At 43.8% G+C, this 27,856-nt stretch overlaps 1 protein-coding gene across 1 annotated transcript; it reads right to left on the bottom strand.

Annotated features, from left to right (window-relative positions):
- LOC107575040 (uncharacterized) lies at positions 1-26,937 on the bottom strand. The gene is made up of 7 exons (XM_016261448.1): positions 26,806-26,937; positions 23,415-23,546; positions 22,945-23,114; positions 13,865-13,911; positions 12,741-12,936; positions 11,293-11,676; positions 1-2,032 (listed from the first exon to the last, which is right to left on the bottom strand). Exons 3-7 carry the CDS (start codon positions 23,100-23,102, stop codon positions 682-684), a joined length of 2,136 nt encoding a protein of 711 aa, XP_016116934.1. The 5' UTR covers positions 23,103-23,114; positions 23,415-23,546; positions 26,806-26,937; the 3' UTR covers positions 1-681.
- Positions 26,938-27,856: the final 919 nt, after the last annotated feature.

Raw genomic sequence — 27,856 nt, 5'->3', positions numbered from 1 at the left:
ATACAGTCAGGGATTTACAGCAGTGGATGCGTTTATGACTCGTTATTATGATAAATCTGGTACGTACTGCGTTTTTATTTTGGATGTTTTGATGTGTACTGCTTACACAAATTTAGCAAATACATTCTTTATAAGCTTTCCATTGAAAAACGGCGATCTATCGTCGATGCTTGAGGCTTAGACCTTTAGAATGATATATAGTTTGTAAAGATTAATTATGTCCCTTTTCATTTTATCTATACGCAAACATTGACACGTGCAAAAAAAGAGCTTTCAGTGTGTCGGCGTCCAGGTGCGGGTTAACAGGTTAAGTTGATGTTAAACTAAACTAAACTAAAAATGAAAAAAAAAAAACTGAAATATCTCAAAATGTTGTTGAATTTCTGATGTATAAAACATATGTACAAGCATGAAATACACATTTAGATAAACATAAATATAAATTTTCCTCTAAATTTGCTTTGACAGTTTACCTGCCATTAACTTAGACATACAAAACCTGAGATTTATTTGTAATGTTACAATCACTTAATATTTTGAAAGATTTAATTGCTGACTAAGTATATTTTGATAAACCATTTTTTTTCTAGAGGACGAGCCTTCGGACTGAGGTTGCTGTTTTGAAACGTTAAGTTTAAAAAGATGCTCCTCGAGCCCTAAATGTAAAATCAGACCAATGTTTTAAAAGTGGTAAAGCTTCTCTTCCTGAAGAATTGAGATGAGTTTAGCTTTCACAGCATCATCGTGTTTACGTATAATGTCACAGATCGTTCTCATGCCGTCCTGACTGGTTAAACTCTGTCTGATTTCTGAATATTGTTCCTCATGAATTATGTCCTGCTGACGCAGTTTATCTGCAATAATCCTAAAATCTGTGACCTTCTGAATGAGATCTGGCCAGTGGTTGTCAAAATATCTTGCTTTACCTGCCTCACTATTCAGACGCGACTCCTCTGTCTGTGGACGTGACTCATCTCTCTGTGGACGCGACTCCTCTCTCTGTGGACGCGACTCCTCTCTCTGTGGACGTGACTCGTCTCTCTGTGGACGCGACTCGTCTCTCTGTGGACGCGACTCGTCTCTCTGTGGACGCGACTCCTCTCTCTGTGGACGCAACTCCTCTCTCTGTGGACGCGACTCGTGTCTCTGTGGATGAATCTGATCAAGTTCCTCTTTCTCAAGTGTTGCACTCCAGACAATCTTCTTGTCCTCCTCTCTGATCAGACTCATATGAAAATCGTTCTCCAGATGTGTCTTGCTCCTGATCTTGAAGAAATTTGGGTCAGTTTCTCTTCTGAATGTGATCCCTTCTTTGGGATGGACAGAAGCGCCAGGAACATCAAGACTGTGTGGAGTTTTCATCCGAAACGGCCTGTCAGGTCTGGGATGCAAGATCCAATAACTTGATTTTTCAATCTTCTCAACTTTTTCTTTCGCACAATCATCAAATGGAAAAAAGTAGACGTGTAGAATGAGAGGATCTTTAGCGCGCATGTAGAGAAGAAGATCGCAGTGTTCATCCCATCCCATTATCCAACTTATAATTAATGTTTTAAGAGAGAAGGATGGTTTGACAATCTTAGCATGGAATCGTGTCAACTTCACTGGTTCTGTGGTTATTCCCTCATCTTTTACACTGAGGACTTTCACAGCATCTCTGAGGGAAGCTCCAGACTCTCCTAAACAGGCGTAATGTGGCAGATGAACTTCCTCCAGTTTCCCTGAGATCACCGTCACGTCCATCACTGGAGCGATCCGGTTGCACTGCAGCTTCTCCAGCTCTTTGTTGAGGAAGTGTCCGTCTACGGTGTGATACTGAAGGGTGACGTCATAATCACTGACCCATCGCATCCTGGTCCTGACACACTCGTAACGGCCTGGCCGAGTACTGATCCTGAACTTTGAAACTCCTTTATCTGTACAGGCCGACGGCTCAATCTGAACCCACTGATCTGGATCAGCTATATGGACGCAAGACTGACACTTCAGCAGCGGTTCAATATCGAGCACAGAAGATTTGAGGTTTGAGGACCTGAAAACAGAATGAAAGAGTGAGATGTCTGTCTTACGCACAAACAGGGAATTCATTCATTAACTAATAAATGAAAACTTGCCAGTTGGCATGTGACTTTATAAAGAAGAAACTGAAAGAATAAGAGTCTGAACATCAGTGATGAAAGGAAGTAAACATTTCAAACTCTACTTAAAACAACAGCAGCAACTACAGCTGAAAAAGAAAACTAAAACCTCACAATTCACACACCTAACAACTTCTGCCTTTGTGTAAAATTCACCATAAGAAGATTCTGTAAAATAAACTCCATGCTTTGACGTATTTCAGCAGAGCTAAAATCACATTGAAAACATATTAAAGTCTAATTTTTGTGACGGGGAGTTTAACAGAGAAAGGGAAGCTAGCTAGTATAAATTATTGCAAATGACACCTGTGACGTCCATCAATAACAAAACAGGCGAAAAGTTTCAAAAGTGTTTGTGGTCTTTATTTAGACACGTTTTTTCATCACTCAATCATGCATTTTAGTATTATAGTTTATATACATATGTAGTGTAAAGATGGGTAAGAGAAATATGAGGCCAGTATCAATTGTAATTCATAATTATTAATTTTTCACAATTATCTTGTTATACAGGTTACTATTGGTTACAGAGCCAAGCTTGTAACCCAAAGGTCATGGGTTTGAGTCTCGGTACCGCCAGGGATTGACTGTGGGGGGAGTGAATGAACAGCGCTCTCATTCACCCTCAATACCACGAGCAAGAACCAAACCCCAAACTCCTCCCCGGATGCCGCAGCAGAAGTGGCTGCCCACCAGATTATGTGAGCGGAGTAGAGTGGAGCGGTGTGATTTTTGACTGAGTGAGGAGTGGATTTTTTGAAAGTAGGAGCGTCATGGTTTTTCACTCTCTCTGAGCATGCTCCACTACCGCTCCATCACGAGCACATTTAATGCCAACAGCCCATAATATAACTGCATTTTATCAAGAAGTCACACATTAAACATCATTAGCTAGCTTGACAGATATGTGGATCACTCAAATCAGAAAAGAATGTTTAGGTTATAATGACGGCAATGGACGAGTGCGGGAGGACGAGTATATCTCAAGCATGTTTGTTTGTAGCAGGTGGATACTCAATATTGACTGGGTGAATTCAGATTTTAAACAGTTTATTGTACAGGTAGTTAATCTCCGCCCGAAACTAATGTGCTGCTACATTGCTGCACACATACACAACACTCACACATAACGTACAGATCGTGTGCACATATGTAGCCTAAATGCATATTTCTGAATATTGTGGCGAGTATCCCGGGTCCAAATCAGCGTCGCCCTGGAAACGCCACTGCCACACTGATCACAGAAGCACAACACCTGTGCGTGATGAGTGGCGCACCTGGAGCTTGTTCATATTGCTATGGAGCTGGCCATAAAATCCAGGAGAAGAGACACCAGCGGGAAGGCACCCCAGAGCTCCAGGCGACATTAATGCTTGTTTCTCCTTATTCACAGACTCCGACGGCACCCCAGGAGAGGGATCTGCACCACGGCACTTCACCCCACGAGCACCACGTTAAGATGGGGACCGAGCACCATTCCTTCGAGCACGTGTGATCAGTGTGTGGGCAATAAATCACCCTCCGGGGCTCTTTCTATCAGTACCAAGTCTGTGTTCTCATTCACCCCGCGACATATGGTGGAGAATGCGGGCAATACAGGTGAATTGAGACACAGACTTGTACCGCCAAGTTGCTGTAACGATCTCTGTGCTTCTTCTAGAAGAAACCGCTCTCTTCCCCCGGACACATGGAAGAGGTCATCCGCCGCCTAACGGAGCTCTCGGCCCGCCAGCAGCAGTTTACCGAACGACTGGCAGCTTGGCAGGAGTATACTGACTGGGTCATGGAACAGCTGCAGGCCAGCGTGACGGGGCGCCTGCCCCTCCCGGAAACGCCGGTCAAAGCGCACCAATACCTCGTTCGGTTGACCGAGAACGACGACATCGAGGCTTACCTCCCTACACGTTTGAGGTTATTGCGGCCCGGGAGGGGTGGGTCAAAGAAGAGTGGGCTCGCATCATCATCCCCTTCCTCACCGGAGAAGCGCAGCGGGCCTATTATGCCCTGCGGGCACCCCGGAATGAAAAGTATGACGAGCTCAAAGCCGAAATCCTAGCCAGGGTGGGCCTGTTTCCCATGGGGGCTGTGCAACAGTTCTATCAATGGACCTATGATGAACGGCAGACAGTGAGAGCGCAAGCTGCACAACTGGCCCGATTGGCTCACCTGTGGCTTCTCGTGGGGTCCCCTACCGCTGACCAGGTAGCGGAGAAAGTCCTCATCGATCGGCTGCTACGGGCGCTGCCGTTCCATACCCGGTCAGTATGCAAAATCTCCAGGACATCCACAGTCTGGTAGAAGCGGTCGAGCTGGCGGCGGCGACGAACGCCCGCGAGGCAGGGGAGAGAGCGGGCCTGGCTCCCCGCAGGGTGATGGAGCGGCATCCGCTCGAAGGATCACCGCGACCCGGCAGCAGACCGGCGGTCCCCGACTTTGTGGATGAGCCAATGCCCACGGAACCCCCAGCACCGACGGCCTGAGCCTGGCTGGCCGGGTGTTTCCTGCATCAGGACGGACTTTCCCCTGGCCCCAGCCGGATGGTAAAGATAGAGGGGAAACCAGTACAGGCCTTCTTGGATTCCGGCAGTTCAGTCACCCTTGTGCAACCTACCCTGGTACGACCAAGGTTCGAGCAGAAATCCAAGTTGCCACTGACGTGTGTGCACGGAGACACCCGCTATGTGCCGGCCCGCACAGTGTGGATTTCAGCGGAACCCGGGACCTGGGCCATCGAGGTGGGCATTGTGCAGGATCTCCCTGTACCTCTGCTCCTGGGACGGGACTGGCCGGGGTTCCAGAAGCTCCTCCTCGGACCCAGGATGCCAGGCCGTACCGCCCGGAACGGGCCACGGCAAACCCATCGGGGACCGCCCAGCCCAAGGCCGGCCTACCTAGCGACGGACAGCGAGAGGGAGGGTGAGTGTCAGCCCGCTAATCTTCCGTCCTAGCCAGGGTGGGCCTGTCTCCCATGGTGGCAGCGCAACAATTCTACCAATGGACCTATGATGAACGGCAGACAGTGAGAGCGCAAGTTGCGCAACTGGCCCGATTGGCTCACCTGTGGCTTCTCGCCGGGTCCCCTACCGCTGACCAGGTCGCGGAGAAAGTCCTCATCGATCGGCTGCTACAGGCGCTGCCCCGCCTGCTGAGGTGCCCGGTCAGTATGCGAAATCCCCAGGACATCCACAGTCTGGTGGAAGCGGTCGAGCTGGCGGTGATGACGAACGCCCACGAGGCAGGGGAGAGAGCAGGCCTGGCGCCCCGCAGGGTGGTGGAGCGGCTTCTGCTCGAAGGTGCACCGCGACCAGGCAGCAGACCGGCGTTCCCTGACTTTGTGGATGAGCCGATGCACACTGAACCCCCAGCACCGATGGCCCGAGCCTGGATGGCCGGGTGTTTCCTGCATCAGGACGGACTTTCCCCTGGCCCCAGCCGGATGGTAAAGCTAGAGGGGAAACCAGTACAGGCCTTGTTGGATTCCGGCAGTTCAGTCACCCTAGTGCAACCTACCCTGGTACAACCAAGGCCCAAACAGAAGTCAAAGTTGCCACTGACGTGTGTGCACGGAGACACCCGCTATGTGCCGGCCCGCACAGTGTGGATTTCAGCGGAACCCGGGACCTGGGCCATCGAGGTGGGCATTGTGCAGGATCTCCCTGTACCTCTGCTCCTGGGACGGGACTGGCCGGGGTTCCAGAAGCTCCTCCTCGGACCCAGGATGCCAGGCCGTACCGCCCGGAACGGGCCACGGCAAACCCATCGGGGACCGCCCAGCCCAAGGCCGGCCTACCTAGCGACGGACAGCGAGAGGGAGGGTGAGTGTCAGCCCGCTAATCTTCCGTCTGTCTACCTCGATGTGTTTTCACAGGTCACGACCAGGGGCTCATTCGGAAGGGAGCAACGCGAGCACGACCGCCTGCGAAACTGTTGGGATCAAGTGCGCCGCGTTGATGAGGTAGACAGGCTTCCGGGCCCACACCCCCTCCCTCATTTTGAAATAAGAAATGGTCTGCTGTACTGTGTCGCCCACAGGCGGGGGGAGGACAAATTCCTCCTGGTCGTGCCTACCACCAAGACAGAGACAGTCATGGAGCTGGCACATGGCCACCCAATGGAGGGGCACCTAGGGGCCGAAAATACCGTCCAACACATCAGGGACCGTTTCCACTGGCCCGGTCTAGAGGTGGAAGTGAAACGTTTCTGGCGTAGCTGTCCCACCTGCCAGCAGATGTCTCCTTGTCGTCCTCCCTCCAGCCCACTCATTCCACTACCCGTCATCGATGTGCCCTTCGAGCGGATCGGGATGGATCTGGTGGGACCGCTGCCGAAGTCTGCCCGGGGACATGAGCACATCCTGGTTATCCTGGACTATACCACCCGGTACCCGGAAGCCATTCCTCTTCGGGCGGCCAACGCCAAGAACATTGCCCAAGAACTATTCCTGCTGGCCAGCCGAGTCGGGATCCCAAAGGAAATCCTGACTGACCAGGGTACCCCCTTCATGTCCCGGGTCATGGCGGACCTCTGTCACCTCCTCAAGGTCCAACAGCTGAGGACGTCGGTCTACCACCCGCAGACGGATGGCTTGGTGGAGCGGTTTAACCAGACGCTCAAACGGATGCTGAAGCGGGTGGTGATCGAAGATGGGCGTGACTGGGACCTCATGATCCCGTATGTGCTCTTTGGAGTCCAGGAAATACCACAGGCCTCCACAGGCTTCACCCCCTTCGAACTGCTGTTTGGGAGACAGCCCAGGGGCCTTCTAGACGTTGCTCGGGAAGCGTGGGAGAACCGACCCGCTCCCCTTCGTAGCCTCGTCAAGCACGTGCGGGAAATGAGGGAAAGGATTGACCGAGTCATGCCTCTGGTTAAAGAACACCTCGTGACCGCCCAGCGCATCCAGCAACGCCTGTACGACCGGCCCGCCCAGGCCCGGGAGTTCCAGCCAGGTGATCGGGTGGTGGTACTGGTCCCGACAGCTGCGTGTAAATTCCTAGCGACCTGGCAGGGGCCCTACACTGTAGTGGAACGGATGGGACCAGTGACGTTCCGGGTGCGGCAACCTGGCCGCCTACAGACGGAGCAAATCTACCACGTCAACTTGCTCAAGAAGTGGGCTCCCCGGCCCGAGCAACTCGACGCGCTGGCCCATACCGGGCCTCCAGTAGTGGACGTGGAACCGCAGCTGTCGGCGACCCAGAAAGCGGAACTCGAGGCCCTGGTCAGTCAGTTCCAGGATGTGTTCAGTGAGACCCCGGGTAGAACCACGGTCATCGAGCACGAGGTGCGCACACCACCAGGAGTCGTAGTCCGGCAGCGGCCCTACCGGATACCAGAAACTCGCCAGCCAGCTATAGAGGAGGAAGCCAAGAAGATGCTCCAACCGGGAATCACCCTCTCGTAGCCCTTGGGCCAGCCCCATAGTGATGGTTCCAAAGCCGGACAACACCCTCCGGTTCTGTAATGACTTCAGGAAGGTCAATCAAGTTTCCGCCTTTGACGGCTATCCCATGCCGCGGGTGGATGAGCTCTTGGACCGGCTGGGCAAGGCTCGATACATCAGCACCTTGGACCTCACCAAAGGATATTGGCAGGTGCCCCTCTCCCAGGAGTCCCGGGAGAAGACAGCCTTTAGCAGTCCCAATGGCCACTGGCATTACCGGGTGCTACCCTTCGGCCTACACGGGGCACCAGCCACGTTCCAGCGGTTGATGGACATCTTGCTCCGGCCCAACCAAGCCTACACCACGGCTTACCTGGATGATATCGTTATACACTCTGAGGGCTGGGAGACTCACCTGGAGCATCTACGGAGGGTGTTGACAGAGCTCCGGCGGGCTGGCCTGACTGCCAACCCCAAGAAGTGCCACCTCGGCCTCACCGAAGCAAAATACCTGGGGTACAAGATTGGAAGGGGGCTCATCATGCCCCAGGAAAAGAAGGTCGAGGCGGTAAAGAAGTTCCCACGTCCCGCCAACAAGACGCAGGTACGGGCATTTTTGGGGTTGGAGGGCTACTACCGGTGTTTCATACCTAACTTCTCCTCTATAGCCTGCTCCCTGTCAGACCTTACCAGGAAGGGGCAGCCGGAGAGGATAGACTGGACTCCCAAGACCGAAGCCGCCTTCCAGGCCCTCAAGACGGCTCTGACGTCCTCCCCGGTCCTGCATGCCCCAGACTTCGGCTGCCCCTTCACCCTATATACGAACGAACCCCCCCCCGTAATACCCCCACAACGAGTTGTGTGTTTCCCCACAATACCAGGGCAACACCTGGCCCCCCGCCTGGGGTGTGGCGAGTATCCCGGGTCCAGATCCTCATTCACCCCGCGACAATATGTAGATGCTTCTGACATTCCTGAGTTAAGTTGTCATAAATGTTATGTAGTCATATCATTAGATTAGAGTCATTTCATTTGTTGTAATGTTACAGTGATTACAGTAAATGTTTATGTGAAATGTACTTGCTCAAAATGTGCATTTGACCAGCACGTATGTTCTTTTATTTGTGATTGGTCAGTATTTTACCTACTCCCACCCCTGTGCAGGTACTGAGAATTCTGATTGGAGAAGTTGGTGGAGAGTGAAGAGGGAGAGACAAAAAATAGCCGCTATCTAAGTGGCTAGATCTTATATTTAATGAAAGTTGGAAGTTTCTTAATCATTTCGAGGAATAAGTATACGGGATGGAGGAACCAGATAGCGTTCTAAATCCCCACGCGGTTTAGAATTCCTCTGGCACTGCGGGATTTCTCGTCATCCAGCGGACCGCGGGTGAGACATCAGACGAATACGGAGTTTCTAACAAGTTCGGTGGACAGCACGTGTGTTGACACAAGCGGACACAGGCACTCTTGTTTGTTTATTTAGCTCTTCGGAGCGAAGAGGCCATTTGTTGGGTTTAACGGCCACACCGTTCTCAAGCGACGATGCAGGCCTTCAACATATAGGAATTATTGAAACTGAGAGTGTGTGTGTGGGGCCCACATTACACCGTTGCTATTTAGCTTGTTTCATTTGATTTATATTGAGTATTTGCATTCTGACTGCTGTTTTAGTGTCATATTTCACAAGGGAAGTGAATTACTGTTTCTTAGTGATACAAGTTAAGTATTAGCAATTAGTTGAGTACCAAAACAAGGGGAGTCCGCTTTTAGTTATTATGCCGCCCGCAGCTGGAACCAGCTTCCAGAAGAGATCAGATGTGCTAAAACATTAGTCACATTTAAATGCAGACTCAAAACTCATCTGTTTAGCTGTGCATTTATTGAATGAGCACTGTGCTACGTCCGAACTGATTGCACTGTATTTTATGTATAATAATTTTCTATTTTTAACTGTTTTAAATTCATTTTATTTCAATTTCTAAATCATTTTAAATGTTTTTAAGTTCCCTGTTTTATTGTTATGATTTTTTAAATGATTATTTTACTTCCTTTTATGTAAAGCAATTTTAGTTACCATTGTGTATGAAATGAATAATATAAATTGCCTTGCCTTGCCTTGCCTTGCCTTACCTATTGTTATTTGAGTATCAGGTATTAAAATTACCTTTAGATAAAGTATCTTCTCAGAACCAAAATTTCATGTGAAAGAAAACAACCAACACACATTGTATTTAATTTAATCCATTTACTCTAGATTTATATTATTTTCTTTCTTTGATTTAATTTTTTAAAAATAAATTGTGTGAATTGTTAAGAACTTGCCCTTGGTGATTTACATTACCAATTTTTCAGAAAGACCACCACTTAACATTTAATTTAAGTACAGTGATCAGTGGGAAATGGGAAGGAAGTAGGTTAGTTACGTCGGGAGACACATCATTAGAAACTGGGTGCTCCGCCCATTAGTGGAAAGGGTAAGGGGCACTACACATAGAAACATTCAGGAGTGCTGAAAATTATTGTCAGCGCTGTCCTGTGATTTATCAGCTTAAAAATAGAAAAGTTACAGCTGCACAGACAAGCGAGTTAAAGTCATTTAATATAGACGTGGGTTAATTGTAGTGTTCCAGTAAACCATGTTAAAACTATTCTTCTAGTATAGTGCATTTATTTTTCATTTACTGTAATATAAGTTCTGAACAGACGTTTGTGATATTTCAAAACACTGAAATATTTTAGCCACAAATTTCGTCATGGAGCAAAGACAGAACGGTGTTTCTGCTCAGAGGAGTGGCGAGTGGAGCGGGGAATGCTGAACCTGGAGTGGAGATGGAGTGGAGTGATTGTTGAATGCTTGGAGCACGGAGGGGAAATTGTTGCAGCTCCACTCCGCTCACATACTCTGTTGCCCACTGCTCCGGGTGTGTGTTCACTGTGTGTGTGTGTGTGTGTGTGTGCACTTGGATGGGTTAAATGCACAGCACAAATTCCAAGTATGGTGTCCCATTCTGTTTTGTTAAATGACATGTTAAACAGCTCATGCTATTGAGTACAATAAGCAAACTAACATGCAGTACACTCTGTCCCTTTCATTCTAATTAAATATATACAATTTGATCTATATATTTTAGTGTGTCCAGTGCTGTGTTTGAAGAGTGCTCTTGTGCATAAATGTGTAAGGGAACCCCAGAGTATCATGAAAGAGGAAATCGTGAGGAATCAAATGTCAAATAAAGCAAAACGACAGGGAACAAAAACAGTGAAGTCATCATCAGGTTCAGTGTTCGTTACAGCAGCATCTCTGAGATCTCGGACTGATTAATTAGCAGAAGCTATTACTCCATCACCTGCACATGACATCATTAACGACTGTCCTACATATTGAACGAGTGGATCAATGACAGAGCTTAGATCATGGCACTGTGGTTTTGGGAAACAGTCATGACTAGTTGGTTAGTTTCTCCAGTGATTCTTCATACTATGGTAGTTAATCAGCGAGTTATATTGCTGTATGTGAAATGCACCCCTGCTTTCTAGTATCGATACATGTGACTTTTTCAATAAAAACAGCAACTCCAAACAAATATACTAATCAAATCTGTGCACTTAAAAAAACTACATTTGCCAGAGAGGAATTGTCAAGATTAGAGGATCTGGTATCACATTAACTGGGACATATTCAGTGATGTATGAAGAACAGAGCCCTGAACTATTAGTCACAGTCTGGAAAATCTGTCACTAGTACAGTATACAGTATATTTCACTCACCCGGCGGCGTGTGGATCACTGATGATTCTCACAGGAGGCTCTTTAATATCACACAGAGACACTGAGGAGTTCATCTGATAAAGTCTAAATCCAGCATAAAGGGGTTCGGTGAATGTGGTGTTGAATGTGTGTAAGTGTGTGAGTGTGTGTGTGTCAGAGACGCTGTAGAAGGACAGAGAGCCGGCCGACACGTCCACATACACTCCTACTCTATTAGAGGATGAACGGACGGTGGGTATATAAGTGTATTTATTATTGTGCCAGACAGTAAATCTATTATTAGAGCAGAACAGACTCCAGGATTTGTCACTGAATCCAAACCAACAGTCACTCCATCCTCCTTTCCTGCTGATTCCTTTATATGACACTGCTATAATAGCAAACCTCCCACTCCATTCAGCCTCCCAGTAACATTGTCCAGTCAGACTCTCAACACTCAGAACCTGAGGAGCATATTCAAATCTCTCTGGATGATCAGGATACGGCTGAAGATCTTCCACACTTGTGATCTTCCTGTTCTCATCAGACAGAATGAGTTGAGTGTTTGCTGTGTTTGGGTCCAGTGTGAGATCACAGGCATCTAAACACAAGAAGAGAGATACATCAAGAACAACACAACAGTGACGATGTCTGTGTGTTTACAGCTTTGACTGTATTTGCAAAGTCCAGAATCTCCTCACTATTCACAGATGTGCTCACTATTCAGTGTTCTTCACTATTTTTTCTCTATAAGCAACAAAGTGTAAAGATGCTGTGAATAAGAGATTGATTTTGCAGTAGAGACAGATTTTATGATTGTAACAGGAGTTTTTACTGGTAATGGTACCGACTAATCTAGCGCAAGCGTTAGTTCAGACAGGCCATGTAGGCAGAGTTCCGCAACAGCTTACTATCAGTTGTTCAGATCCCTCTAATCCCAACGGTTCTCCTATCTCAGGTACGTGCATATACAGTATATGTGGCACTATCACTCACCTCCAGCTTAGTCAAGCTCGCATCCAACCCTCCCTGCCACCAAGACAAATTTCCCAAGCAATCCCACTATCATTATCTTGATGTTATGCTGATGGTTCCGGGGGGTTATTACAGGCAGCTACTATTTATATATATTGTTTTGCTGAACCCCACACACGAAACCATACCACCAAACCAAATGTTGTGTATAATCAATAAATAGTTTTTTACTGCCAGAGTGGTCCTGACTGAACTGAAATTTTGGTATCGTGACGACACTAGTGCAAAATAATATCAGTAATGTTTCGACTGATTAATCTTTTGGTTAAGCTTTGTATTCATATATCACATTAAAACCGCAAAAGATAAAAGTATTTACACAAGAAATATAAACGTAACTATTAACTATAAGAAATAAAATATAATTAATCAATTAATAATTAACAGTCCAGCTGTCAGAAAAAATTTACTTTTTTTCTGCTATAATAGCAAACCTCCCACTCCATTCAGCCTCCCAGTAACATTGTCCAGTCAGACTCTCAACACTCAGAACCTGAGGAGCATATTCAAATCTCTCTGGATGATCAGGATACGGCTGAAGATCTTCCACACTTGTGATCTTCCTGTTCTCATCAGACAGAATGAGTTGAGTGTTTGCTGTGTTTGGGTCCAGTGTGAGATCACAGGCATCTAAACACAAGAAGAGAGATACATCAAGAACAACACAACAGTGACGATGTCTGTGTGTTTACAGCTTTGACTGTATTTGCAAAGTCCAGAATCTCCTCACTATTCACAGATGTGCTCACTATTCAGTGTTCTTCACTATTTTTTCTCTATAAGCAACAAAGTGTAAAGATGCTGTGAATAAGAGATTGATTTTGCAGTAGAGACAGATTTTATGATTGTAACAGGAGTTTTTACTGGTAATGGTACCGACTAATCTAGCGCAAGCGTTAGTTCAGACAGGCCATGTAGGCAGAGTTCCGCAACAGCTTACTATCAGTTGTTCAGATCCCTCTAATCCCAACGGTTCTCCTATCTCAGGTACGTGCATATACAGTATATGTGGCACTATCACTCACCTCCAGCTTAGTCAAGCTCGCATCCAACCCTCCCTGCCACCAAGACAAATTTCCCAAGCAATCCCACTATCATTATCTTGATGTTATGCTGATGGTTCCGGGGGGTTATTACAGGCAGCTACTATTTATATATATTGTTTTGCTGAACCCCACACACGAAACCATACCACCAAACCAAATGTTGTGTATAATCAATAAATAGTTTTTTACTGCCAGAGTGGTCCTGACTGAACTGAAATTTTGGTATCGTGACGACACTAGTGCAAAATAATATCAGTAATGTTTCGACTGATTAATCTTTTGGTTAAGCTTTGTATTCATATATCACATTAAAACCGCAAAAGATAAAAGTATTTACACAAGAAATATAAACGTAACTATTAACTATAAGAAATAAAATATAATTAATCAATTAATAATTAACAGTCCAGCTGTCAGAAAAAATTTACTTTTTTTAAATATGTAATTTACCGAGGAAACTAAAGCATGATAAATATAGATTACTCAAGAAGTGTGTGTGTTTGTAGACCTACACTTTTGTAGTCCTGCTCTCATCCTGCTCTCTCCTCCATGATCCACACTGTAAACACAAAACCACACATTCACAAGTTTACACTTACATATAATCAGACTGAGAGAATATTAAGCATATTTGGCATGCTGTCTGAGGGGAGGCACTCGGAATATAACCCAAACCCAGAGAACTCCCCCAAAGAAGCAAATAACCAAGAGACCACCGCCAGAGAACAAGGTTTGAGAGGGAGGTTTGAGAATTAGTTATTTCAAGGGAGGGAGTGCTGTAAATTAGTTTGTGAAAAAACTGGATGCCACTTCCGTAACCTTTGATGGACCCGACTTGAAGGCCTTTAACACTGTTAAGGTAGGAGATAAAGGATGTGATAGAGAGCAGGGAGAAATCAGGAAAAAGTAGCTTAAATGAGAGGTGGAATGCTTTAAAATATTTCCATGCTGTGAGGAAAGACTGGAGGATTCTGGGAGAAACTGCTTGGAGGAAAGAGTCGAGAGATGTGTCAAGGAGAGGTTTTAATGGATGTGTTACAGGAATATTATAGGTCGTTTCCACTGAGCGGTATGGTTCGGTACAGTACAATACAGTATGATTCGGGATGGTAAACCCTGGTCCGGCTACAGTACCCTTCCTTGATAGGTGTGGTGTGTGCCAGAAATTAGTGATCAACATCATTCTTGCGAGAAGAAGCGCAACAATGTGTTTGTGCACTCCAGTTTGTTCTTTTTTAGAGAGAAATGGTATCTGTGAGGATTTCTACAAAATAATGTTGGCATTAGTGGAATTGAATTGTCATGGATCAAATCTTACTTATCTGATCGTCATCAATTCGAGATATCATATTGATCATAAGTACTGTATGGAGTACCACAAGGCTCAGTACTAGGACTGTTGCTTTTCACACTTTACATGTTACCCTTGGGAGATATCATCAAGAAACACGGTGTTAGCTTTCACTGTTATGCTGATGATACTCAGTTCTATATTTCTTTGTGGCCCAATGAAACATACAAATTCACAAACCTAACAGAATGCATAGTTGATATAAAAACTGTATGACTAGTCATTTCCTAATACTAAATTCTGAAGAAGAAAAAAAACTGGTTTTAATTATTGGACCAAAAACCTCCAAATGTAATAACTTAAAACTCTGTCTAAGACTCGATGGCTGCTCTGTTAATTCTTCGTCATCAGTTAGGAACCTAGGTGTGCTATTTGATAGCAATCTTTCCTTTGAAAGCCATGTTTCTAGCATTTGTAAAACCGCATTTTTCCATCTTAAAAATATATTTAAATTACGACCAATGCTCTCAATGTCAAATGCAGAAACATTAACTCATGCTTTCATGACCTCAAGGTTCGATTATTGTAATGCTTTATTGGGTGGTTGTTCTGCACGCTTAATAAACAAACTCCAGCTGATCCAAAATGCAGCAGCTAGAGTTCTTACTAGAACCAGGAAGTACGACCCTATTAGCCCTGTTCTGTCAACTCTGCACTGGCTCCATATTGAACAATGAATACATTTTAAAATCTGAATGGTTTAGCTCCTTAATACTTGAGCGAGCTCATATCACATTATAGTCCTTCACGTCCGCTGCGATCTCAAAACTCTGGCCATTTGATAATACCTAGAATATCAAAATCAACTGCGGGCAGCAGATCCTTTTCCTATTTAGCGCACAAACTCTGGAACAATCTACCTAATGTTGTTCGGGAGGCAGACACACTCTGTCAGTTTAAATCTAGATGAACCCTTTAGGTGCTAGGGATTTTTGGAAAAATGCTGGATTTTGACATCAAGATTTCAAAAGCTTGTGGCTTGAAATGGCTTAAAGATAGTAAATTAGAAAAATGTTGGGCATGACAGAAAGTTTATGTGGGGTGTAAATATACTCGTCTAATCTGCATATTATGACGTCATCAGGGGCGGCCATTTTATATTTCATAATATTCAGGAAATAGTAGATATTGAATTGATGTTTGAACTTATTTGCATGTTTTTTTGTTGCTGTCTTTTTGTCCTCATTTCAAATGATCAAAAGAGGAAATCAACAATAAAACAGGAGAAAGTAGTAAATTATTGCTATATTACTGCGCCATAGTAAAATGCATGTGCCTATTTTTTGATCAGTTGACCAGCTATCTGCCCAATCAGGTATCTAGGTGACACAGTTTATAGTTCTTGAGAGTATGGTACCTCTCATTGCATGGCACAGTGCACAGACCTACTCCACACTGACTGCACCGTGTACCGCGGACACTCCCACCTCTTTGGGACAAAATAGGGCTGGAAGTAGCACTAGCTCTTTGGATCCAGTCAGAGCGCTCTGGATCCAAAGAGCTAGTGCTACTTCCAGCCCTATTTCTCCTACTCCTGCTGCCTCTACCTCTAGCAACAGCTCTCCTATGGACACTACGACCACGTCCACCCCTGCCACCCCCATCCCCGTTGGGCAAAGGGTGAAAATAATCACTTGTTTGTGCTTCATGAACACTCTCGCTTGCACAGCGGCACCATTGCGCTGCAAAGATGTACCGTGAGAAGCGAGATTATTAGACGACCGATCGTCATTTCCAAAAGGCAAATATTCCCCTTCAGAGTCAGAATCGGCGAATAACATTTGCAACACATCCTCACGGTACAACTTTTTATTAGCCATTTGGCGATTTACTCTCACAAATCTCACAATTTACCCACACGCTATGAACTGAACTGCTTCCGCATTAATGACACGATAGCTCACTTGCGCTGCTATTTCCTCGAACACTTTGAATAGGAACGTGACGTAATTTTGGTCTAGAATCGAAGTACTACATGTCTGCCATCTAGTGGTAGGGAATACAAATGTATTTATATTATATTACACCATATTAGGAACTACAGTCTATTTTATTAAGTATGACGTCTTGTCACAATTTTGCGACTTTGGCACTTAGAGGGTTAAAGATCCAAAAGAACACTTCCCATAACACCCAATGTACTTGCTACATCGTTAGAAGAATGGCATCTACGCTAATATTAGTCTGTTTCTCTCTTATTCCGAGGTCACCGTAGCCACCAGATCCAGGCTGTATCCAGATCAGATGCTGATGTCCTCTACAGCCCTGAATGTCAGCGGAGACCATGTCAACTAACTACTTTACTTCCAAGATCGATACTTTTAGAGATAAAATTGTAACCATGCAGCCGTCAGCTACAGTATCGCATCAGATAGTGTGCTATAGATCCCCAGAGGAACAATTCCACGCATTCTCTACTATAGGAGAGGAAGAATTGTATAAACTTGTTAACTCCCTGGGGTCGACGGTCGTGCCGGCGCGACCAGCTTACTTTTTTTTAGGATCAGTGTGAAAGACACTAAAAATACTCTGTCAATTTTATTGTTATACATCATTCGAAACTGTTAAGTGTCTACTTTTATTTGTTTACACTCACAATAACAACAAAACTTTGTGCTTTTGCAAAAATAAACGGTGCGCGTTCTGTCTTCTCTGACTTCGCGAACTGCTTTTAGAAACTCGCTGAAACTCAGCAAATACATGACACAACGACATGAGAAATATATCTATAGAAAGCTTGAAATGTCTACTTTTAAATGAAGTCATGTTGAAAACAAATATTCTGTAATAAAGTAATCCGTATGAAACCAACGCCATGTCCAGTTTCTCCGTCTGATCTAATTATTGTTAATGTGACCACGCCCACGAGCTACTTTAGCTTTTGTTATAACAATCGTCCTCGTGAGATGCGCCGCATGTAAACGTCCACATCAGCTCCGTGCACAAAGTGTGAGGTTCATCTAGTTCATCTTGGCTACTGTTAATTTCTGGAAAAAGTCGCGCTGAGATGAATAACCCAGGATTTACCTCAGAAAAGGAAAAAGATGCGACGCGCAACCTGACCCAGCCGAGGAGATCATTCTAATGAGTACGTAATGTTTATTTTTTGCATTACTTTACCTGTTATTGTGGCATAAACTTGAACACATTTACTAGTTGGGTTTTTCCCAAACTATAATTCCCGATTACATTTTTTTAAATCGAGTGAAACATTTTGAATACGACAGGCACTTCATTGTATCTAAATTTGTTACCACAAGATGATGTTTTCATGCTCTATATAATATAAAACAATACGATATAAAAGTAATAGGCGTGCATGATGAATGCTACGAGTCTAAGAATGTTTAGACCATGTTTATTATTAATACTCTGTTCTCAAATATATTTTATAAATATATTTCTATAAATGTTTAACGTACTAAACAATAAAAATTTGTTTCTCTGATATAAAATGTCTTTCTTACGGTAATACAAAGCATGCGTGGACTACAAAACCATACTATAAATATATATATATATATATACACACAGTATATATAGTATGATTTTGTAAATATGTATATATGTAATGTATAATGTGTGCGTCTGTATATGTTAGCTGACAGGAGCGGCACCCGGTGTGGTCTTCTGCTGCTGTAGCCCATCTGCTTCAGGGTTCGATGTGTTGCACGTTCAGAGATGGTATTCTACATACTTTGGTTGTAACGAGTGGTTATTTGAGTTACTGTTGCCTTTCTATCATCTCTAACCAGTCTGCCCATTCTTCTCTGACCTCTGACATCAACAAGGCATTTTCGTCCCCACAACTGCCGCTCACTGGATATTTTCTCTTTTTCAGACCATTCTCTGTAAACCCTAGAGATGGTTGTGTGTGAAAATCCCAGTAGATCCGCAGTTTTTGAAATACTCAGACCAGCCTGTCTGGCACCAACAACCATTCCATGTTCAAAGTCACTTAAATCCCCTTTCTTCCCCATTCTGATGTTCGGTTTGAACTTCAGCAAGTCGTCTTCATCACATCTAGATGCCTAAATGCATTGAGTTTCTGCCATGTGATTGGCTGATTAGCAATTTGTGTTACCAAGCAATTGAACAGGTGTACCTAATAAAGTGGCCAGTGAGTGTGTATGTATATATATATATATATATATATATAGCCAAAATGACAGTTTTCGCCCGGTCGCTGCAATGTCTGAAATCCAACTTTTCCCTTCTGATGATGAGTGAAAAATGTGAGTCTTGCCTCCCTTTTTACCAGCGCGGCACCAAAAATGAAGTCATAAGCGAGTGACGATCAATCGCTTGGTTTTGCCGGCACCACCAGCAAGAATGACCATGCCAAACACTTGTGACAAACACAAGACATAAACAAGACAAAATGCATGCGTTATGTAGTATGTATGGACAGGATGAATCTGAAACAGGGAAATGTAATGTGTGAAACTGTCCATGGGCTGTCAAGATGGCATGTACATCCGCTCGGCTGGCAAGCAAACGGAGGGGACGGAAATCAGCGTGGTGAGTGTGTGTGTGTGTGTGTGTGGTCCGGTAAGTGTGTGCGTGCGCTGTATCCAACGGGGATAGCTACTTCATCACACTAATATTTCCCATCCCCCTCTTGAACTTACTAAATGTTTGTAGGATGTTAACGTTTGTTTGACTAAGAACTTCTCAAAACTGAAGTCATTCTTGGTGGGTCTAAGTCTACTTCATCTAAAACTCAATCGAATTGATAACTGCTCAGTTAATATTTCCACCAAAGTGAAAAGTCTTGGCATATATTTGATGGTTTGCTTTCTTTTGGTTCACACATTAATAATATTTCATGCATTGCATTTTTTTTTATTTACATAACATTGCTAGACTCTGTTCATCACTTTCTCACCATAGCACTGAAGTTCTTATTCATGCTTTGGTAACATCACGGATTGGTTATTGTAACTATTTTATTTGGTGTGAAAAATAACTTCACAGACTGCAGTTAATGCAGAACTCAGCTGGACCCATGCACATTCACTGTTCATTGTAATGCATTCACATATTTCTGACCACATAGCACCTATTTTTTTTCCAGCTACATTGGCTTCATGTACAGTACCATGTTCATTACAAAATTTTGTTGCTCACCTACAAAGCTCTTTATGATTTGGCTCTTCCTTATTTATCTGATCTCCTTCAACCATACATTCTTTCACATTCTCTAGAGATCATCTTTTGCAGACTTATTAGCCGCTATTCCACTGTTGGGCCAGTGGGAGTCAGGAAAATCTGAGTTATTAGACAGAAAATCAGAGTTATAAGTTACACAGTATATATGAAATTTATGACATATGCGGATGCAGAAGTCCGGTATAAATAAAGACACATGGAGGAGACAGAACAAATATTAAACCAAATAAATATATGATTATAATCTTATATGATTTGTCTAAGTTCTTCAAGCATTCTCTGGTATTTTCATAAGCATAGATTGATTTTATTATAGCGATTGTTAGCATATGCAGACTTTAACATCATGTATAATACATTTCTGCCTCATACGGTGATCAGAATTCCCATCACGTCCAAATCGTAATTTAATTCAGATGCTCGCTGGTGTCTGAAAGTGAGTTTTGCCATTAAAATTGTTCTAAATGTCTTGAATGTTGATGTTAGCTGGTAGCTTAATATGAAAACATGGGAAATGAACAGCGGTGCAGACCGTCTCTAACTCGGATAACTCCGCCTTTGTTCATGACCACTCCTCTAGCCCCACTTGGCCTGCTTTGACCGAAAATCCCTGGCCGTTGGCCGCAAGGAAGCCCCGACGAGGCCCGATCAAGCCCCGGAAGTGACAGTGGAAACGCGACTGGCCCTGCCACGCACTAGCACGCCCGCTTTTGGCCTGACAGTGGAAACGTGGCTATTGATTGTTCCAAATGTCAAGTTAAGTTATTTTGGAGCTAGTGCCTTTAGCCCCAATATTATGGAGTTCCCCTTCAGGAACTCACGCTGCATCGAAACGCTTTGGGAATGCTTCTGCGTGACTGTGCTCTGAATCACGTGTGTAATCCATCCAATGGAATGGCGAGACATCACGGGCGGGGTGACGTAACGACCAGGAAGTATAAAAACACGTGCGGTGGATACAGCGTCAGCTTCTGTTGTTCAGTAAGCGCTCTATTGTTTACAGCCACAGCCATATCACCCTGCAGCCCAAGACTATAGCCACAGCCATATCACCTTGCAGCCCAAGACTGGTTGCCGATTGGTTCAGTCCCTGCAAGAACGGTTTTCCGCAGGGTTATCCCCCTCCACATTATGTGTTTCCTCTACTGTTCTAGAAGCACTCTGTAAACCTTCTTTTGAACCTTTGGAGGAGGTTTCGGAGCGGTACCTTACAGTCAAGACTGTATTTTTAATAGCCATCTCTTCTATGTCCAGAGAGCTGCCCTGTGAAGAAAGTCAGATCAGTTATTCGTCTGCTATGCCCTTCTAAGAAAGGTCTCCCTGCGGCCAAGCAGACCCTAAATAGGTGGATTGTGGATGCTATTTCCATAGCCTATGAGTCCTCTGATCTCCCTTCTCCTTTGGGGGTCAAGGTTCACTTTACTAGGGGTATGGCGGCCTCCAAGGCCTTTCTTTCAGGTGTTTCGTTACATGATATTTGCAACGCTGTGGGATGGTCCACTCTAGGGCTGTCAAAAAAATTTTGAATTTCGAATATTCGTCGAATTTAAAATAAAAATCCACAATTTTAGGTGTGCATCAGGCAGTCTTATCAGTGGCGCACGAAATGCGATGACTATGCAAGTGTCATTGCATTTTAATGCTTTTGTTAGCCTATCCAGTTGAAGTTGAACCCACTAGATGCGGAGCTGCTACGTTGTTCATTCAAAATATTGCAGAAAAAGAGAACAATCAATGCGGGGATGATGTTGTTTACGTCAAAACCGAAACCAAGCCGTTCACACAGAACGCATATTTATCGCATTTTCTAGAGGGACATCTATCACCGTTGCACTCGTGTCTCGCACCAGAGAGCCGCATGTTTAGAAAGCCATGTAAAATTAATGTAAGTTCAAGTTTTAAAAAACATGTCTCAAGACTTTATGGCGGTTTTCCCCATCCCACTGCATCTCAAGTTTTTAAATGAAGAAAGTACTCTTTGTGATTGGTTTTCGGTCCTTTCTATTAAACTATACATAGTTGCATTATGCTGTTTTGTTTCTAATTGTTTAAGCAACTTTATTAATTATATAATTATTATACAATAATTATAATTATTATTTTAAACATTATGCACTTTTTTCAAAGATAGTCGTGTTATTTTATTATGCTTTGAAGAAATGTGCATAATATTTTGCTCAATGCGCCCTCTTGTGGCCTCAGGAGAGAAGAAAGAGCTTTTTTCCCCCTAACTGAAATTATGCCTTTTAAATTTGAATATAATTTGAATATTGCTAATATTTAAGTAAAAAATTCAAATGTAGATTTTCAGCCATTTTGACAGCCCTAGTCCACTCCACTTACGTTTGTCCGGTTCTATAACCTTGACGCCACTCCTGGCTCTTCTGTTCTCTCAGCCTAGCTGTGCCCATCCATACTAGGCAGAGACTTGTAAGCATGAAGGTGTGGACATTCTCGTTCCTAAAGCGTTTCGACGCAGTGTGAGTTCTTGAAGGGGAATGTCACTGGGTTACGTATGTAACCCGAGGAAACGAGACGCTGTGTCTCATGCCATACTTCCTGCATCCCTGTGAGTGCTTCCTTCACCTTTCAGAAGCTGCTGCTGTATCCACCGCATGTGCTTTTATACTTCCCGGCCGTTACGTCACCCCGCCCGTGACGTCTCACCATTCCACACATGATCCAGAGCGCGGTCACGCAGAAGCGTTCCCAAAGCGTTTCAACGCAGCGCCTCATTCCCTCACATTGCAAATCCACCAGCTGGATTCTATATCCCAGTTTAAAACTCAGATTAAAAGGTATTGGTTTAGAAAGGCTTTTAGTGATTTGATTGTTTGATTTGTTTGTCTTTGTTTTGTATAGATTGTATTTTATTGACTTTTGTTGTAAGGTGTCGTTGAGTGCCGTAAAAGGTGCCTATAAATAATAGGTATTATTATATTATTTGCACATTTCATTAGATTTATCTTGCTATATCAGTAAACAATGACATTGTGCAGTGATTTTTATAAATGTCTTAAAATATTGTCACTACAGCAGATAAATCACCAAATACATGTTGATAATCACCTGGGGTCAGAGGTCACTGGTTCATCGCAGAATTTAGGAGGAGGATTTATGGATTGACTGCTCTTCAGAGACACACAGCTGGGTTCTGGAGATGAAGATATCTTCCTCTTCCTCTTCCTCATTTCAAATTCTGATATCTTCTCTGTATATCTGTACATCTTCCCTATACACTGGGGACATTATATCAATATTACATTTATGCATTTAGCAGATGTTTTAAATCGAAGTAATTTACAGTGTATTCAAACTATTAATTCAGCACATATCCCAGCTACCAAAATACAAACTAAAAATGTCTTGCTAGTGTTCCAATTAATGTTACTCAATTGGAAAATTAAGTCCTGCAAAAGTAGAAGTAAAACTAAATATAACTAAACTTAACTAAGTCGAACTATTCTGAAAAAAAAAACATTTCATGAATTGTCTATAAATATGTTTTAATGCTAACGTTTTATGCCAACATAACTTACCTTCTATTATGATCTAACAGATAACAAATGTTCCATTAAAGGCAGAGTAGGTCAGTGTTTCCAGCTGTGGTGGCAGCACTATTACCCATGGACCATTCCCCCTCCGCCTGGTGGTTAGACCTCCCCACCCACCTGCACTTAAACAACAAAAAAGACAAGTAAACAATAATAATAAAGAACAAATAAATCAATGACAAGCAATAGCACAAACAAAAAACAATTTTAAGTTTTTCAGGTAGGTCTAACAGTAATATTTAGGTACTACAGAAACTGAATAATCTATTCAATTGATAGACTAGATAGTCTTAACTGTAAATAAACATGACCTCAGGCACGGATATAATATAATGTTACACGTGTGCTTTGCTTCTGAACGGTTTAGATTCACTTAACAGCCTATACACCGACTGTATTTACGTGAATACTCGCCAAGATGGGCATTTTGACAATTCTGTATGTATTTGGCCATTCACACGCAATAAGGCGCACAACAGAACTCAATTCTGTAGTCGCACTGTTTCATTGGCGGCTGATGTGTGCGGTACTGTACTGAGTTCAATTTCACGTCTTTTTGCTTTTCTTCCATCATCTGTCAAGCGCGGAACCTGCAGGAATGAGTAGAATGATGCGCAATACCCGCAATCCCACGCCGAAATTCAAGTCCTGCTCTGTCTGCTGCGCCGTGGCGGGGATGATTTTTGGTGCGGCGGCCCATCACTGAAGAATGAATGTAGCAGAAATGCTGTAGGTGATTTGGTTAAAAACCATGTTTTGTTATGCTGGTTAAAAGTCTCTTCACATCCTGATAGCAATCACTAAGATAAGTGGTCTAAATGTATTATACTGTATATAACGTTACTGTACAACGCGACATATATTCACATCAGTGTTAACTCAGAGGTAGTTACTCTCAGAGGAGACTGCACTTATTCACAATCATAAAAGGACATTATTTGCATGTGCTTTAAAGCCTTGTCGGTGCTGTTACTGCATGCGCCTTTTCTGAGCATGTACACCCGAAGCGCACGCACTAAAAGCCTGTCAAACAGCGCCTGATTACTGGACTAAGTTATCTTTTGCGCTAAAACTGTCAAAACACACAAGGTTTACATAGACTCATAGACAGCTGGTTATGTCTAAAATGAAAGTAAACAGTGAAATATTGCTTTAATGTTAATAGAACACAAAGAGGAAAATCACTCACTACTCTTGACTGAAGAACTTTAATACAGTTGCTTTAATAGGAATCAGTCTATACAGTGTTTTATTCTTATATTTGTTCATTCAGCTTCTTGAATGCTCCTGCTAAATACACCTATTGTACCTAAAAATAAAACACTGTTTGTTTTATTTGTATATTATGTGTATTTGTAATGTGTATCTTTGTTCTTGAGATAAAATGACAAAAAAAAAAGAAAAACCCGTGATATGATATTTTTGCTACATCGCCCAGCCCTAGTTGCATCCGATCCTCCACTCGTCGCGCCGCTGGTTAGCCTCTGCTCGGCCTGTGTGTGCTCATGTGTTTCGGAGGAGGCGTGGCTTTACCGAGTGATGACGCAGAGAGGGTGGAGTCTCCGAAATCGCTTACCCTACCTTTAAGGTTACTGGAAAGACGTTTGTTCTTAACCTTGCCAGAACGTTTGCCCTGTTATTTTGGGATGTTCTCACGTCCTTCATTCAGCTGAAACTGAAGGATGCATCCTTTGTTCCCATTGCATCTCAGGAAAATAAACTGACGAAAAACGAAGAGTCAGTACTGAGCTTCTCTGAATTTATCATGAAATGTAAGACAAAAACAATGTTTTCGGACATGAAAGCATAGATGTTATTTTTTTGTTTTGGTGTAAATTACTCACGAAACGCTAAACTGACAACAATGTTAGCCACGGGGAGACTAGACGGCTGTGATTCATTGTATTGCATTAATAGAAAGCCAAATAACAAAGATTTGTAATACAAAGTATTTTTCCAAAAGTGAGTTTCATCAGTATTTCCGTGCGGTGGCGGTGAGGGCGGGAACATGCGTCTCATTCTAGCGTTTAATGCCGAGGAGGACTAGCCTGCAAGCCTCTGAAGGACTGAGCTAGGGCCCTAGTTATCCAGCATGCTTCCAGAGCCAACCTGAGGCAGCCAGGTATCCCACAATGCATTTCGCACCAATCAGCGAGCGTTAATGGCGCATTAAGGAGAAAACCCGAGTAATTTTCTAAATATTACTATTATTGTGTCATGAAATGCAGTTCTAAGAGTATTTCAGGTGAGAATGTAGTTGTTTAAAACTGAAATCTGCGGTTTATTTATAAAGACAGCGCCTGCTTGAAGAAGTGGTTCCCTGATGTCAGAGCTGATCCGCGGCGCTCAGTGCTCACGAGTCCCGGCCAGAGGAGCCGATCCGCGGCGCTCAGTGCTCACGGGTCCCGGCCAGAGGAGCCGATCCGCGGCGCTCAGTGCTCACGGGTCCCGGCCAGAGGAGCCGATCCGCGGCGCTCAGTGCTCACGGGTCCCGGCCAGAGGAGCCGATCCGCGGCGCTCAGTGCTCACGGGTCCCGGCCAGAGGAGCCGATCCGCGGCGCTCAGTGCTCACGGGTCCCGGCCAGAGGAGCCGATCCGCGGCGCTCAGTGCTCACGGGTCCCGGCCAGAGGAGCCGATCCGCGGCGCTCAGTGCTCACGGGTCCCGGCCAGAGGAGCCGAAGCTCGGCCAGTGCTTCCGACAGTCCCCGCTGCTCTGGCGCTGCTCTGGTGCCTCTGTAGCGGATAAACACCAGATAGAACTCTTCAGGGCCAGTCTTTGGTCTCAGGAATCTATCGTTGCTTCCAGCTCATACTGTTTTGACTGAGCACAAAGTTCTGTTTCATTATTTGTTTATTAATCGTAATGCAAGCTGAATTAGGGAATCGTTTGCTTTTGTCTTATTTCCTATTACAGAAATACTTTATAGTTATACTTTTATAATGGCGATTATTGTTCAGTAAAACTGACATTAACAAAAAAGGCAGAGTTGTGCTTGCCATATTTCATTTTATTAAACGTGCAGTGAAGATAATCAGAGTATATGTGCACAATATTACCTAAACCGGACATTAATATGTTTTAGATTTTTAAATGAAAACGAAATGAGTTGTTTATATTTGGAAGAAAACGAAAAGGCAGTGGTGCTTGATATCATTTAGCTTTATAGTAATTGCGGCTATTAATGTGTTTAAAAGGAAAGGACGCCGCTGGGGTCTGAGCTCTCGTCTCGTGTAGCGCATGCAGCGAGGAACACAGTCCGCTGGTTTACTTTCACTTTCGGTTTCAATCCATGTAGTTACTACGATCTGATAAACACGCAGAACAGCATCTTATAACCTGACACGGTATTAATGAGGGCTGCTGACCGAGCTTACCGTCAATATGATCCTTTATGGGGCTTCACACCTGGTGTGTTAGGAAAACTTTGAACTCGCTGAACATCTTTGCGGCTTCTTCTTCTTCTTTGGTGTTTTATTGGCGGCTGGCAAAGCAGCTTATAGGTGCATTAGCGCCCCCTGCTGAACACCTGCAGAACAGGGGGATTATATTCTGTCATACTGAAACAATTCCTCATGAACTCTTGACCAGAGGCGGTCATTTACTTGAGTATTGTACTTAAGTACACCTTTTGAGTATCTGTACTTTACTTGAGTATTAATTCTTCTGGGAACTTATGACTTTAACTTCACTACATTTGAAAGACACATATTGTACTTTTCACTCCACTACATTTCTATCAAGGTCCTCGAAGTAGAAAGTCGTTACTCTGCAGCAGCTTTGAAAGTCAGTGGGTGATTTTTTTCTTCTCTACTAATAAACTGTCTGAAAAATAAGAAAGTCACGTTTTAATCACTTTTGTGGGGCTACATGAAGTGATTTCCCAGCATTTTTTAAACACTGACCAGTTGCAAATGTGATATTTATTTCTACAGTTGTGTTGCTGGGTTTTAAAGCAGGTTTGATTTTGTTTCTTCCTTATCACTCTGTATTTACAGGATTTCACTGTCTACTCTGTTCAGATGTGATTGAATGGCTACACATAAAAAGGAAATTTACTTTTGGTACTTAAGTACTTTTAAAAGCAAGTACTTCTGTACTTTTACTTAAGTAAAAATCTGTCTTTACAACTCTTACTTGTAATGGAGTAATATTTGACCAGCAGTATCTGTACTTTCACTCAAGTAATGGAGTTGAGTACTTTGTCCGCCTCTGCTCTGGACTGCATTGAAACATTTCCTAATTACACTTTGAGTGAGATATGTATTATCAGATCCCATCAGTCCTACTTCTTGAAGTCTTTCTCTTTCAACCCTGTTGAAAAAACCAGCATATGCTGGTTAGGTAAGTTTTGACACTGGGATGCTGGTTTTTGCTGGTCATGTGCTGGTCCTTGTGCTGGTCACGTGCTGGTCCTTGTGCTGGTCA

Source organism: Sinocyclocheilus grahami, unplaced genomic scaffold (genome assembly GCF_001515645.1).
Source record: "Sinocyclocheilus grahami isolate Dianchi unplaced genomic scaffold, SAMN03320097.WGS_v1.1 scaffold2445.1, whole genome shotgun sequence".
Lineage (NCBI taxonomy): Eukaryota > Metazoa > Chordata > Actinopteri > Cypriniformes > Cyprinidae > Sinocyclocheilus > Sinocyclocheilus grahami.
This window is presented reverse-complemented; position numbering and strand designations above follow the sequence as displayed.

Excerpts from the sequence above, each read along its gene's own strand:
- LOC107575040 (XM_016261448.1), bottom strand. The coding sequence starts at position 23,102 with ATGTACAGATATACAGAGAAGATATCAGAATTTGAAATGAGGAAGAGG. Across the intron at positions 13,912-22,944 it reads CCAGTGACCTCTGACCCCAG|TGTGGATCATGGAGGAGAGA; the intron begins GTGATTATCAAC and ends TTGTGTTTACAG. Across the intron at positions 2,033-11,292 it reads AGTGATCCACACGCCGCCGG|GTCCTCAAACCTCAAATCTT; the intron begins GTGAGTGAAATA and ends TTCTGTTTTCAG.